This window comes from Arvicanthis niloticus (genome assembly GCF_011762505.2).
Source record: "Arvicanthis niloticus isolate mArvNil1 chromosome Y unlocalized genomic scaffold, mArvNil1.pat.X SUPER_Y_unloc_1, whole genome shotgun sequence".
Lineage (NCBI taxonomy): Eukaryota > Metazoa > Chordata > Mammalia > Rodentia > Muridae > Arvicanthis > Arvicanthis niloticus.
Genome location: NW_023044978.1, coordinates 174,164 through 188,382, shown reverse-complemented (window position 1 = coordinate 188,382; position 14,219 = coordinate 174,164). Strand labels below are relative to the sequence as shown.

The following is a 14,219-nucleotide window of genomic DNA, read 5'->3' as shown; positions in this document are numbered from 1 at the left end:
TTCAAGTGGTTTCTGTATCTTCAAAATGCAATAAGGACTTTTTTTTTCATAAGGCATAACCTTTGTGAGGGACTCTGCATTCACTATGATCTGTTGTTTACCGCTAAAGTCACATGACTTTTATAAAGTTTTATAAAGGTTTTGGTTTGATGTTGTTGAGTGAATTCAGTTATGATAGTGAGAAAACAGGACCCAGTTACTCATTGAGGAAGAGGTCGATTCCAGCTGCGTTTTGTTTTCTCAAAGTGTGAGTCATTACTTCAATATTTTGTTTTTAAAATTTGCTAGAATTCGTATTAGGGAACACCCTTTCTGGTAACTTCATAGGGGATGTTCTGTAGAGCAACAGGAATGTTTAAAAAAAAAAATTGGTCTCTAGTTGGGTTTCATGTGCCCTAGGAAAAGATACTTGATAATTTTTCTCAGTGCTCTTTCTTTGCTCCTTGTGAGACTACTATCGCAATCAAATGAAAAGGCCTGGGTTTTTAGTCTCGTATTTAAGAGCAAGCATACCTAAAACGAGTTTCACTGTGGTCGGCAGAGCACTTAGGCTGACATCACGAGACTGCGAACTAACAAGTTTAGCTGCACTCGTGATGACGTAAGTCAACAAAAGTCACGTGAGATCAAACGATTGCTTTCATTGGAAAGTCTGGCATTAGGGAGAGGTTACGGCTGCTGCGTGCGGTTCACACTGACGCTATTATAACAAGTTTATGCAGATGGTAGGGAAGTTTGGTATTCTAAGAATCTCGTGTAGGTTCTGCAACAATGACTGCTTCTTGCGTTCACCACCTGCGTGGTAATGTGACCAGATAGTCTCGCTTTCTCTTTTACTACGGAGTTTATCGTGACCCTCAGGTGCGGCCGTGAAGTTGACGTGGTAGTTTCAAGCAACGATTGAAACTATCATTTCAGAAGAAGATCTGGATTGGTAGTAGTGGATAAACATAGACGTGAAAGTTGGACGGTTTTTTGCGTTTTCATGAACTCATACGGATTGTCTTTCACTACTGCTGTCCTAGGTAATGAGGAAAAGAAAATGGCGGCGGAAAAGGCTAGAGGCGAGGGTGAAGAGGGGTCCTTCAGTCTCACAGTCGAAGAGAAGAAGGCGCTTTGTGGAGTAGATAGGTACGCAAATACTAATACTGACATGTTGTCTTTCTCTGAGTTCAGGAGATTCTCCAGAGGTCCAGCTGCATCCTGCTTGCGGTGACGACTTGCTGTCGCCTAGCACTGTTTTTACCAGTGTTTTTGGAGGTTTGTTACTGATGTCTTTCGGTGAGCATTAACAAGAGCCATGTATTTCTTCCACAGCAGCTTTTTCGGATTCTTGAACCGATGCAAAGATGGCGCCAAGATGAAGACGCTGTTGAACAAGGTCAGCAACTATGTTTGGACATAACTGCTTATATTTTTCTCCTAAGCTTTTAAGTGTTCCAATCCTGGAGCCTCTCCCTACCCTGAAAGTGCGTATTGTAGTTTTTAGGGATCTTTGAAACTTTTTTTCTTTCCCCGTTTCTCCTTTCTGGGCTTACTTTCCTGATAATTTTAGGCCCGGCCTCAATATACAGCCAGAGCATTGCTTATTTTGCAGTTTTTCTGAGGTCAACTGTATCCCCAGTTTCTCATCTCAAGTTATGAAAAAATGCTTCGTTGTTGCAGCCTCTTGTGATATACACACGTTTTATTATTTTCCCATAAGTGACAAGTTACAGATAACTTAAAGAGATAAAGACTTTGCGTACTTACAAAGAATATTTTTTACAATGCTGCACTAATAATATGCAGAAATAATACTATGAATACCATTTTCGAAAGTTAAATTTCTTTTTCCTCCATGGAGTTTGGTTTCGGGGCAGTGAAAGAGCACGCGGCGTTTCGTATTTGAAAGTTGGCACTGTCATTTAGTTAATGGCTGCTGGTATCAATCAAGATGGCGGGAAACAGAGGGAGGAGAAAGGAAACAGGGCAACTCTAGCAAGAAAATATTAATCCTAGCTAGTACAGCTTAGTGAAAATTATTCTCCATTACTTAAAAGGAGAATTAAATCCTTTTAAACCTTTAAAAAATATTTTTAAATGTACCGTGTATTTATTATATTTAGATACTTGTAAGCCATGGTATACAAGCATGAATCTGTGACATACATGCTTGTAACCATTATATACTTTTCTTTGTAACTGAAATCAGTGATTATAAACTTGATAATTTCATGCTATCATGAAGTATTAATTGTATTCTTAACATATATGTGTATACATAAATTTATATGTATATACACATGTGTATATATAATGTGTATGTATAACATATATATATATACACACACACATATATATATATGCATATTTTACACACACATAATTTTTGGTTTGGTTGTAAGTGTAGCCTTTAAGGACAGACTCCAAGATTTAAACATTCTTTAAGTGATATGTGTAAAAACATATTTCTGTTTACTAGTAGGTTACTAGGTTTTGTGTTGTGTACATTGTGTAATTTTAAATAAACATTTACCAGAGGCAGGCAGATTTCTGAGTTCCAGGCCAGCCTGGTCTACAGAGTGAGTTCCAGGACAGCCAGGGCTACACAGAGAAACCCTGTCTCGGGGAAAAAACAAAAACAACAACAAAAAAATTAAACATTTACTTCCTCACACTTGTAAGACTTCTTGGTAAAAACTTAAAGCCATGGTTCTGTCTAGCTTTTTAAAATATAATTAACTATATCTTAATATTTTTTATTTTTTTTTCAGAGTAGTAATTCTCATACACTATAAAAAGACTTGGTGTCGAATGAATTTTTGGACTACTGTAATTTTTGAGACATGGTCTCGACTGTATGTGATCCTGGTTGTCCTAGAACTCACAGACAGAAATATCAGTTTCTCTGCTTTCTCATTGGTGAGATTAAAGACCTGTATTAGTAAAAGAGGCTTCTTTTAAATTTAATAATTTTGTATATATTCATGTCTGGAAGTCATAGGACAAATTGTGGGAGTCAGTTCTCTTCTTCTACCATGTCAGGCCTGGCAGCAAGTCCTTTTACTAAGTCACTTCCTTGAATTTTTAGTTTATGTGTATAGTGTTTCAACTGCTTGTATGTCTTGAGTGTCTGGTTCTACTGAAGAGTCCCAAAGAGACAGATCATATGGAACTGGAATTAGTGAAGATTGTGAGCTACTATGTGGGATTTTGGAATCAAACCAGTGTCTTCTTGAAGAGCTCTTTAGTTTATTTAAGTAGCATATATTTTCAGGTGCTTTGTAATATAAACTTAAATGTTAGTGGACTGTTTTCAAATGTTGAAATAACAGGTTTTTTTGAACTCTAATTGCAATAGCATTTTAAAAATGAGGAATTAAAAACAAAATATGAGAAACTATTAAGTGTCACTGTTCTTAGAACAGTTATGAGTTGTGGCTTTATTAAACATTGGGTAATATGTATTGTTATAGTTTTAGATCCATCTTTCATAACCTTTCTAATGCAGTTCCTCATGTTATTATAACCCCAACCATAAAATTGTTTTGTTATTCATAACTGTAATTTTGCTACTGTTATGAATTATTATGTAAATATCTGAATATTTAATATGTGACTATAAAGGGATTTTGACCCACAGGTTGAGAACCATTGTTTTAGACTCAGTCTTAGTCTGTATTTTGTTGCTCAGAGTAGCTTCAAACTTGCAGAAATACCTATTCTTCAGCCTCCAAGTGTTGAGATTTCAGGCATGAGACACTACTCTTTAAGTTATTAAAATGTTTTTCACGTACTTAAAATGTATTATAAGTTAAAATGACCAATTATTAAAAACTGGAATATATAAAGGGCAGTTGATGGATGTTGGTGGTATACCCCTTTATTCTCAGCACTGTGCAGAGGCAGTTGACACTCTGAATTTGATTCCATCCTGGTCTACACATCAAGTTTCAGGACAGCAAGGTTACACAAAGAAACCTGCTCAAAACAGGACAATTTGTTTTAAATCGCGGCAGTGGTGGTACACATCTTTAATACCAGCACTTGGGGGACAGAGGCAGATGGATTTTTATGAGTTTGAGATCAGCCAGGTCTACAGAGCAAAATTCTGGCTAGTCAGTGCATCAGAGAAATTTTCAAAAACAAAGAAACAAATGAGTCATTTGACAGTTTTTAAAATCTGCAATTAAGCAACTATTTTCAGGTGATATGCTGACACTTTACTGTAATGGCAGTACTCAGAGGGCTGAAAAAAGAACTTTTTTGAGTCAGACCTGTGGCAAGTGCTTTTACTTCCTAAGCTGTCCAAGTGGCCATAAATAATAATAATAATAATAATAATAATAATAATAATAATAATAATAACAACAACAACAATAATAAGCATAGTAATGTTATCAGTAGCCCTAGATTATTATTATTGTTGTTATTATTATTATTATTATTTTGGTGCAAAGTCTTACTTTGTAGCTAGGGTAGACTGTAGACTGACCTGCAACTCAAAAGATTCTTCTGCTTTTATAGTACAGGAAGGGAAGGTGTGTGCCACTTCAAGCCTAAAATTTCTTTTTGTTATTATTATTTTATTTGCATGGGTGTTTTAATCAGGATGTATATCTGTCTGTGTACCATGTTGTATTTATAACACAGGGTGTCAGATTCCATAATTATAGATGTTTAAGTTCCATGTGGTTTCTGAAAAGTCAGCTACTAGAAAACTGTGTAGACCAAGCTAGCCTCCTAGATCACTTGAAGTGATCTTTCTGCTTAAATAATGAGACAGGAACTTTGCTACTTTAGCCTATATTTAAATAAAATGGTTTGTTTATGTTTGTGCATGTTTCTCGTAGTGCATCTTACTACAGCCAAGTATCTGGACCTATTTTCATTTTTTTTTCTAACTTAAGCTCCCCCACCCCCACTTCCTCCAATGAGACCACACCTCTTTTTTTTTTTTTTTTTAATTAAAGATTTGTTATTTTATGTATGTGAGTACACTGTTGCAGTCTTCAGACACACCAGAAGAGGGCATTGGGCATCAGATTCTATTACATACAGATGATTGTAAGCCACCATGTGGTTGATGGGAATTGAACTCAAGACTTCTAAAGAAGTCAGTTCTCTTAAGCACTGAGCCATTTCTCTAGCCTCTATTTTCACTTAATAGCTTTTCCTTTTTTTTAAATTTAGATTTTAAAAAGGTTTTTGTTATTGTTTTTAGTTTTTTAACACAAGGTTTCTTTTTTTAATTATTGGCTGTGTAGTATAATACCACCCTAAGTCTGATTAATTAAAAAATCTGTTATTTTGAACTCAATCCTTAGGATTCAAGTTTGCTTATTTAAATAATTTTTATGGATTCTTGATCTTTACAGTGCATTTAGGCTGGCTTTTTACTCTTTTAAAAAAATGTATTTATTTTAATGTGAGTGCACATGTTTTTATGAGTATATGCACAAGTCTTTATAGGTGCCCAAGTAAAACAAAACTAGCTTTCCTGGAGCTAGAGTTACAGGAAATTATGTGTGTGGTTAGGAGGAAGTGTGTTTATTTTTTACCAGAGCCATTTTATTATTCTCACTAAAACTTAAAAGGTTTTGATAACCAATTTAAAAAGTCACTTTGTGAAGTAGTGGTCTTTTAAATCCTTGTTCAGAGTTTATTGCAGGAAATAATATTGCTTAGTAGAGATTTAAGAAATCATGGGCCTAGGGAATATATCTGTTAGTATTTATTTACCTAGGTGCTCAAAACCAATGGTTAGATCTGTAGCATCCTATCTGCTGGTAGAGTGGCACATACTATATGTATATTCCATAATTCTAATATTCTGTAACTCCAGCATTCCAAATGAAAAGACAGGAGGAACAGAAATTAACAGTTATCCTTTTGAGCTACAAGGATGAAATTTCAGGCCAGTTTTGGCAACATGAGGCTCTGTCTCTAGAAATTAAAGAAAATCATGTAATGCATTTTTATGGTCTCATTAAAAATACAACATACAAAATATTTAATTCAGAAAAATTGGGGAAAAAAACCCACAGACAATTCTGAGGTTCCAAGAACACCAGGTGCTTTAGTATTATTTTTTCTGTTAAATTAAAAAAAAAGTATGAGCAAATCCTATCATTTATCAAATTACAACAGATTACACACTAATTGTCTTTTTGTTGTTGGTGTTGTTTCAAGACAGTGTTTCTCTGTGTAGTCCTGGCTGTCCTGGAACTCACTCTGTAGACCAGGCTGTCCTTGAACTCAGAAATCCACCTGCTTCTGCCTCCCTAGTGCTGGGATTAAAGGCGTGCGCTACCACTGCCCAGCAACTTATTGTCTTTCTTGAATGGTCATTTAGAACATGGCATACATAATGAGGAAGGTTCTAAAGGTTTGTAAAGACATTGTAAGTTATTTTACTCTCAGGTTCCAATTTGAGTCTGATTATTATTAAGTGTGATGTCTGCTTTTATTTTACATTCCCTTCCCTTTTGTTTTTCCTGTGTATTTTTGTATATTTAGTATATAGTGTTGGAATGTATTTGAAGTATGAGAAAAGGAGTAGGTATTAAACAATTGAAACTTATGGTTCTTAAATGCTGAAACAGTTTCTAATAAAATTATATTTTGAATTTGTATAAATAGGCAAGTAATTAATTAGTTAATAGTTGAAGATTGTTCATTAGCCCTTGAAACCACAAAAGATACCTGGAACTATATACCTTTAAGATCACACCTGCAAAACAGTTCTACTGTCTAAAAACCAAGCATTTAAACATAACTAAAGGGGATCATTTAAACTTCTATAGTAGGTTTTTGGTTTGTTTTGTTTTTGTTTCTGCTCTTTACTATGTTAGCATAGCTGGCTTTTGCTGGCTGAGGTCTTTTTGTGTCCCTAAATACTACTTTTAGAGAAATAAAGTAAAATTTAAAAAATATAATAAACTTCATAAAATCTGTTGTTTGGAAATTGAATTTACATACATCTCAATTTGTATTTACCATATATTTAAAACATTAATGTGAGTATATGGATTCTGAATTTAATATATTTCTTCTGCACATGTTTTAGTTCCTTTGTTGTGTGATTAGAACCAAAGTAACAATTTAGCCTTGTAATGCTTGTATAAATTTAGTAATGCACTCCTTTGTTACTTTATTGAGAGTTTTTGTTTCTTTTTAAAATACATTTTAAAAATTATGTGTATGTGGTGTGTGTATATGTGTGTGTGTATATGTGTGTATATGTCTTCATGTGGTTGTGTGCAATGGAGTACAGGTGCCTGAGGAGACCAGAAGTATTTAGTCTCCTGGAGCTATAGTTTTAAATAGTTCTGAACCACTTGATATGGGTGCTGAGACCTGAACTCTGATTTTCTCTAAGAGCAGGCAGAGCTCTTAACTTCTAAGCCATCACTATTTTATTGTTATTACCTGTTTGTTTGTTTGTTTGTTTGTTTAATTTTGAGGCTAGGTCTCAGTATGTAGCCTTGGCTTCCCTGGAACTCACTCTGTCTGGCTTCAAATTAACAGATATCTGCCTACCTCTGCTTCTTGAGTGTTGGGAGTGTGAGCCACTTCTTGGACATAGAACACATATTTTACTCATACTATGACAAAATTCTGTCTTTAATAGAGAATATATTAGGGGCTGGAGAGATGGCTCAGTGGTTAAAAGCCCTAAGTTCAATTCCCAGAAACCACATGGTGGCTCACAACCATCTGTAATGGGATCTGATGTTTACTTCTGGTGTGTCTGAAAACAGCACCATAAGTGTACTCATACACATAAAATAAATTAATAAATCTTAAGAATATAGAGAATATATTTATGAATTATGATTTCTGTAGTCATAAACTGTATGCAGTCTTGGAGGTAGAGTTTTACTAATTCTGGTGTAGAGTTTCATTTTAATTTTAAATGTTTGTTTTATTTTTAGGCAATTCACTGTTATGAATCTTTAATAGTAAAAGCTGAAGGAAAAGTGGAATCGGATTTCTTTTGTCAATTAGGTCATTTCAATCTCTTACTGGAAGATTATTCAAAAGGTAATTCTTTTTTTTTTAATGTCTAATTTATATTTGTTTAATATAGTTCTAGTGGTTTTTGATTACTGGAGGTACATGCTACTTACTAAATGCAGAAATTTATTTTAACTACATGCAAATACCCAGTACATTTGGTAATTCAGTTAAACTCTTTAATAGCCTATATGCACATTGCTGTTTTGTTTGTCTTTGTGGAATTCTAAGTCCTTTTAAATCTTAATCATGGTACAAAGCAACTTTGATACCTTGTCTCTATATACAAATGTGGTTAATTTCAGAAAAGTGTAGATAATAAGTTTCTTATTTTTCTTTGATAGTTTTCATTTTACTCAGAATGTGTTTAAAAGCCTGTTTAAGTAGCCAGTTGTTGAGCTAGAAACACTTTAATCCTAGTACTCTGAAGGCTGAGGCTCTAGGTAGAACAGGGTTGCACTGTGAGACAAAGACAAAAATGTCTGTTGCTATTACTCTAAAGAAATACACATAGATTGTTTATTTTGTGTTGGATTTGTAAATAAATTTCTAAGTCATTTGAAAGTCTTTTTAGAGGCTGATATCTTGGGATAGTTGTTTAGGGTCTTATAAAGACCATTATTTATTAACTTAAAATGACTTAATGTTTGTCTGTAGAAATATTTTCTTAGGCCAGGCAGTGGTGGTGGCATACACCAGCACTTGGGAGACAGAGGCAGGCGGATTTCTGAGTTCCAGGCCAGCCTGGTCTACAGAGTGAGTGCCAGGACAGCCAGGGCTAACAGAGAAACCCTGTCTCAACCCCACCCCCCCCAAAACACAAACAAACACAAAAAAAAAAAAAAAAAAAAAAAAAGAAATATTACCTTAGTAAAGGAAAATACCTATTTTACAGGCAAGACTGTTACAATTTTTAATGACTGTTATAATTTTAACATTTTGGTAGATATCTTGTAATTACCAGCAAATATAGTTATATACAATAAACTACTTGTTACGGAGTTACAAGTAGAGAGTGAGTGAGGATAGTATTGAGTTGTAGGAAAGCTTGCTGAGCATGTTTGAGATCCTGAGCTCCATGCTTAATACCTAAATAAAAGCTATATACAATGTAAAATAATTACAACTTAAATGTCATTAAAAAACAGAAAATAGGGCACAGTGTATCAGCAAAGAAGATAATTTTTCAGAAAGAATATTCATCTCACAAAATATAAATTTTCATGACATTTTTATTTTTGTTTTTATGAGACAATGTTTCTCTGTGAAACAGAGCCCTGGCCATCCTGGACTCAATTTGTAGGCCAGGCTCTGCTTGAATCTTGAGATCTACCTGTCTCTGCCTCCCAAGTGCTGACATTAAAGGTGTGCACCACCATGCCCAGCTTCATGAATTATTGATGATGTTTTCTATGAGGGCTTAATAGTAATGAATTAACAGTATAATGAATTAAATATATATATTATATTAATTAATATATATATTAATATTAATATGTATAATATATATATGAAATGAATAAATTAGAAATACCCATAAAACAAAGTTAAGTAATTAGTGAACGTATGATTAGACTCGAAGTTTTAATTTTGTATCTTTTATGGTGAGTAATTGCTAGGTTAGCGTTAGTAGTAATAGTGTAGACAAAGAATGTTTGCTTGTACATTTGTTCTGTAATGTTCTTGAGTGCTGGTTAATATTTTCAATGAGAAATTTTCTCTTAGAATGATGGAATTTTTTACAAAATTTAAAATTTTGACAGTGTACTGCATATTATATAATCTTAAATATAATCTTAAAACAAAATATTTCAAATTGAGAATCTGAATATAACAGGATGTTTTTAATAGCTATGCAGTTTTCTGTTGTTTATCGGAAGTACATCTTTTTTTTTTTTTTTTTTTTTTTTTTAATGTATATAAGTACACTATTGCTGTCTTCAGGCACACCAGAAGAGGGCATCAGACATTGGATCCCAATTACATATAGATGGTTTTCAGGTACCTTGTGTTTGATGGGAATTGAACTCAGGATCTCTGGAATAACAGTCAGTGCTCTTAACACTGAGTTATCATTCCAGCCCCAGGAAGAATATCTTATTGGAAACTTTTTTATTTCTTTCTGGAACTTGCTATGAGGATCATGCTGGCCTGAAACTCACAACCTGCAGTGTACAACCATTAAAGGCATACACAGCATATACAATCAGTATATTGACATACCAGCAAGATTTTTCCATTGTACTAGCAAATTTTGTGTTTTATTATTAATTGGGACCCCCAAAATTGTACAAAAATCTATACATAAGATTATCATTGAGGGTCTCTGTCCTCAGTTGGTTTTGATTGGCTAATAAGTTTGCTTGAGGCCAATTGCTGGCCAGGGAGACAGAAGTGGGGCTTTTAGGACTCCCAGGCATGGGATCTGGTGAGAGGAGGAGAGATAGAGCTATCATGTTGGAAAAGGAGTAACTGTCTGGCCTGAGAGCTGTGGAAGAGAAAGCATAGTAATCATGTAAGAGACAAGGAAGAGCAGCCACAGGGGGACTCCCCAATTGGGTCTAGGTTAATAATGATAAAATATACATTTTAGTAAGTAATAACTCAGGAATATTGGAGGGGAGGTATTAGCCATATGAAGGTTTGGGCATGACTCAGCCATTGAGCTGTTTAAGGCATATTAAAATATAAGGCTGTTGCGCGCACCTCCCGTGTCCCCCCTCACCCGTGGGAGAGAAACACGAGAGGCAGAAATCGGGGTATCACCACAGACGAGGCTTTACTCTGTATCAGCAAACGTGGAAGGACGCGGAAGGGGCCTAGCTTAAATACAGCCTAGAGTGACGTATTCACTTCTGATTGGCTGTTCACTCATCACCCAGTATTACGCCTCGGGATTGGCCAGTGACTTTGCTTTCTGCGGGCTTTCTGCCTTTGCACCTATGCAGTTACTTGTTTACTAGTGGGAAGACACGATGTCCGTGCCATCTTGGAATGGCAGATTATACCACCGATAACAGCGGCTTCCTACATAAGGCTGTGTTCGTGTGTGTGTGTGTGTGTGTGTGTGTGTGTGTGTGTGTGTGTGTGTGTCTGTGTCTGTGTCTGTGTCTGTGTCTGTGTCTGTGTCTGTGTCTGTGTCTGTGTCTCTGTGTGTTTGTGTCTTTTATTCGGGAACCTAGAATCTTGAAGTTAGTGTTGAAGAATGCACACTCTTGCCACCTGGTAGATTTGGGTAGCTTTGACAATTATAACAGATGGATTTTAAAAATGACTTTTAAATCACTTTTAAAAATTAGAGATTTTCAAATAGAATATACAAATAGAATATACACACCTTCCCTTTAAGATTAGGAGGCAGAAAGAATTGGTTTCTCAGCCAAGGTGAGCCTAGCCATATGGTTCCTCCCCAGGCCATGCAGGATTGGAACTAGGATAGAAGTCGTTTGAAATAAGTAAACTATCTTTTTTTTTTTTTTTTTTTTTTTGCCAGACCCTTTATCTGTTTTTTTTTTTTTATTGGATATATTATGTATTTACCTTTCACTGTTATCTCCTCTTCCTTTCTCCCCCCAAACCCCTTATCCCATACCTCCTCTTTAAATTTTTATGAGGGTGTGCTCCCACCATCCTCCCAATCCCGCCTTCCTGCTCTTGAATTCCCCAACACTATGGATCCAATCTTTCGGGGACCATGTCCCTCCACTTCCACTGTCAGGAAAAAGACATCAGGACAGGTATGGCCATCATGCCTCACTGGACAACGACAGGAGGATTGGAGCCATTACAAGGTCCCCTTTAATTACTGGAGGTCAGGCCTCTATCCCCGCCTTGGCAAGATTAGAATCGCCAAGATTTAGAAGGCCTAAAATCAGCCATAAGCCTAAAATCAGCAATAGGCCTGACATACATGCCTGCTAACACAAGTCTTGGGTCTCTGGAAAAAACACTGAAACAGAGGGCTATAAACTATTGTAAACAGGCAGCTTTTGTTGAAATCTACCAGCCTGAGTAGTCATAGACCTTGTAAATAGGCAGCCTTTGGCAGATAGTACCAACTTAGATAAGGACAAGTGAAGCATAGGCAGAGTCATAGTGACCTGACCCCTGAACCTTCACCCAGCTGATACCCTGTTCTGAAAGATATCTGTACTCCCCCTGAACATCTATGCTCCTGTGTCATCCCCTTCCCCACGTCTTGTATTTTTGTGTTTATAACCCCTGTGTTAAAAAGTAAAAGTTATGATTTGATAAAAAAAAAAAAGAGAGAGAGAAAGAAATAACACAGTGTCCCCCGGCTCTGCTGACTTAGCTTCTGACAATCCATTTTCTTGTTCTCAGAAACACTTTGAATTATAAAATGTTATTGTAGTTTTTGTTAGTATGCTGGGTAAAATAATTTTTATTGATCTCATTTTAAACTTCAAAGTTTGTAGTGAGTTCAAATGTTCTTCAACAATTATAGGTCATATTTATTTTCATATTGTAAAATGCTAGTTAATCTGTTGAACATTTTAAAAAATTAGATTCCTTTTTGAGAATTTCATATATGAGCACTGTATTTATATAATTTTTCCCTTTCCTTCCTCCCACTCTTCCCAACTCCCCATACTTTTCAAATACATCTTATTATTTAATTATTGTTCATATATTTATGTATATATATATATATACATGTATAAGTATGTATGTATATACGAATACTGATAAAGTGTTTTGAGTTAGAAAAAAAATCAATAAAATGGTTGCACATATTTAAAAAAAAACAAAAACAAAAAAACACTGACTGGTCTTCCAAAGATCCTGAGTTTAATTCCCAGTAACCACATGGTGGCTCACAACTATCTGAAGTGTCGATCCCATACCCCCTTCTGATGTGTTTGAAGACAGCAACAGTGTACTCACAAACATGAAATTTAAAAAAAAAAAAAAAATCTTTTGTGAGAGAGTTCAGGCCTCTGAACAGGCTTAAAGAAAAGAGTGGCTGCTAATTTAAATCAATCTACCTTTGATGATTTTGGGTTGCTGAACCAAAGACATGCTATTTTGGGAGAAGGCTCTGTCTTAGTGTTAATAGGAAAGAAGAAAAGGTTTTGGACCCCTTCCAAAGTGATATGGATCAGGAATGATGGGGAAAGCATTCCTGTCCTCCCACCCCCCAACCCTTGCTTCCCAAAGTTCTTGGCTAAAGATAGAAAAAAAATTTTTGAGAAGATCAAACAGGACAGGTAACATGATTTGTTGATTCCTCCACATAAAAACTACCCCTGAAACTGTCTTAGACATAAAAATGTCTCTAGCCAAACCTTCAGTTAAAATTAGATAGTAAATCTTGTTGGTTATGAAATCCTTGAAATTCATCCTGCCATCCTTAACATGGCATGAATGAAGATTTGTTGCAATTGGTTATTGATCAAATCAACTCATAAAAAAACACACTTGTCTTTCACCTGCTCAGACAAGGAACAAAAATTTATCCTTATCTAATCTGTACATTTTACACAGTCCATATAGATATTTATATAGTACTAAAAATTTAGTTGTAAGATTCATATATTACAGAATATACAACTTGGACAAGGTTCATCCTCTGGGGTGCTAAAATGACCTGTTGTTTTGTATCCTCCAGCAGCTATGGGAAACCGGGTTCACCTGAGAGGAAGCCTGGGAACGAATGGGAATGGAGGGCAAGAGAGGGGTCAAGACAAAGTATCCTGATCAAGGCTTGAAGTTTAATATTTTGCTTTCACATTTAAAGGGAAAGCCCTGTCCCCCAGAGTCTCTTCTCCGTTCAGCCCAGGGCTGGGTAAGGAGGTAGCAGTCCGGAAGGTGTCAAGGCTAGCTCAGCAGGCAGTCCATTCTTCTTAGTTCACTATCAGACTCCAAGGTGCCAAGGCTGGCAAGGCAATGCCTCTCCTAGGTCCTACTGTTGTTTGGTCTATTGTGATAAAAGACTCACAGACCTGCTCAGGCCTGGGGGAAGGGCACATTGTTTCAGTTCTGTGCCTTCTGAAGCTGTATCAAAGACTTGCTCACAAAATGGCTTCAAGAATAGCTGGTGATTCTCATTCAGCCTTTTAAATGAATCCAGTCACAACTTCAGTCAAGCCCTGAACCTTCAAAGCATACAGACACTAAATAACAGATGCCAAAGCTACCTTTCTTAAGTCTAGCTGATTTTTTTTTTCAATTTCCTACTCCTCCCTATCCCTTAAAAA

The 14,219-nt window shown here is 35.7% G+C and overlaps 1 protein-coding gene across 9 annotated transcripts in view; it reads left to right on the top strand.

The window, feature by feature from the left end:
- Nucleotides 1-652: 652 nt before the first annotated feature.
- LOC117695965 (histone demethylase UTY) overlaps nt 653-14,219 on the top strand; it is a 127,206-nt gene continuing 113,639 nt past the window's right edge. The window contains exons 1-4 of one of the 9 annotated variants that reach the window (XM_076706153.1): nt 653-725; nt 1,026-1,131; nt 1,321-1,381; nt 7,920-8,028. In XM_076706153.1, the coding sequence (XP_076562268.1) occupies nt 1,043-1,131; nt 1,321-1,381; nt 7,920-8,028 (259 nt within the window). In that variant the 5' untranslated portion in view covers nt 653-725; nt 1,026-1,042. Of the gene's footprint in view, nt 1,132-1,317; nt 1,382-7,919; nt 8,029-14,219 lie in introns of all 9 variants that reach the window. The other 8 variants (XM_076706152.1, XM_076706151.1, XM_034486615.2 and 5 more) reach the window with 8 other exon arrangements.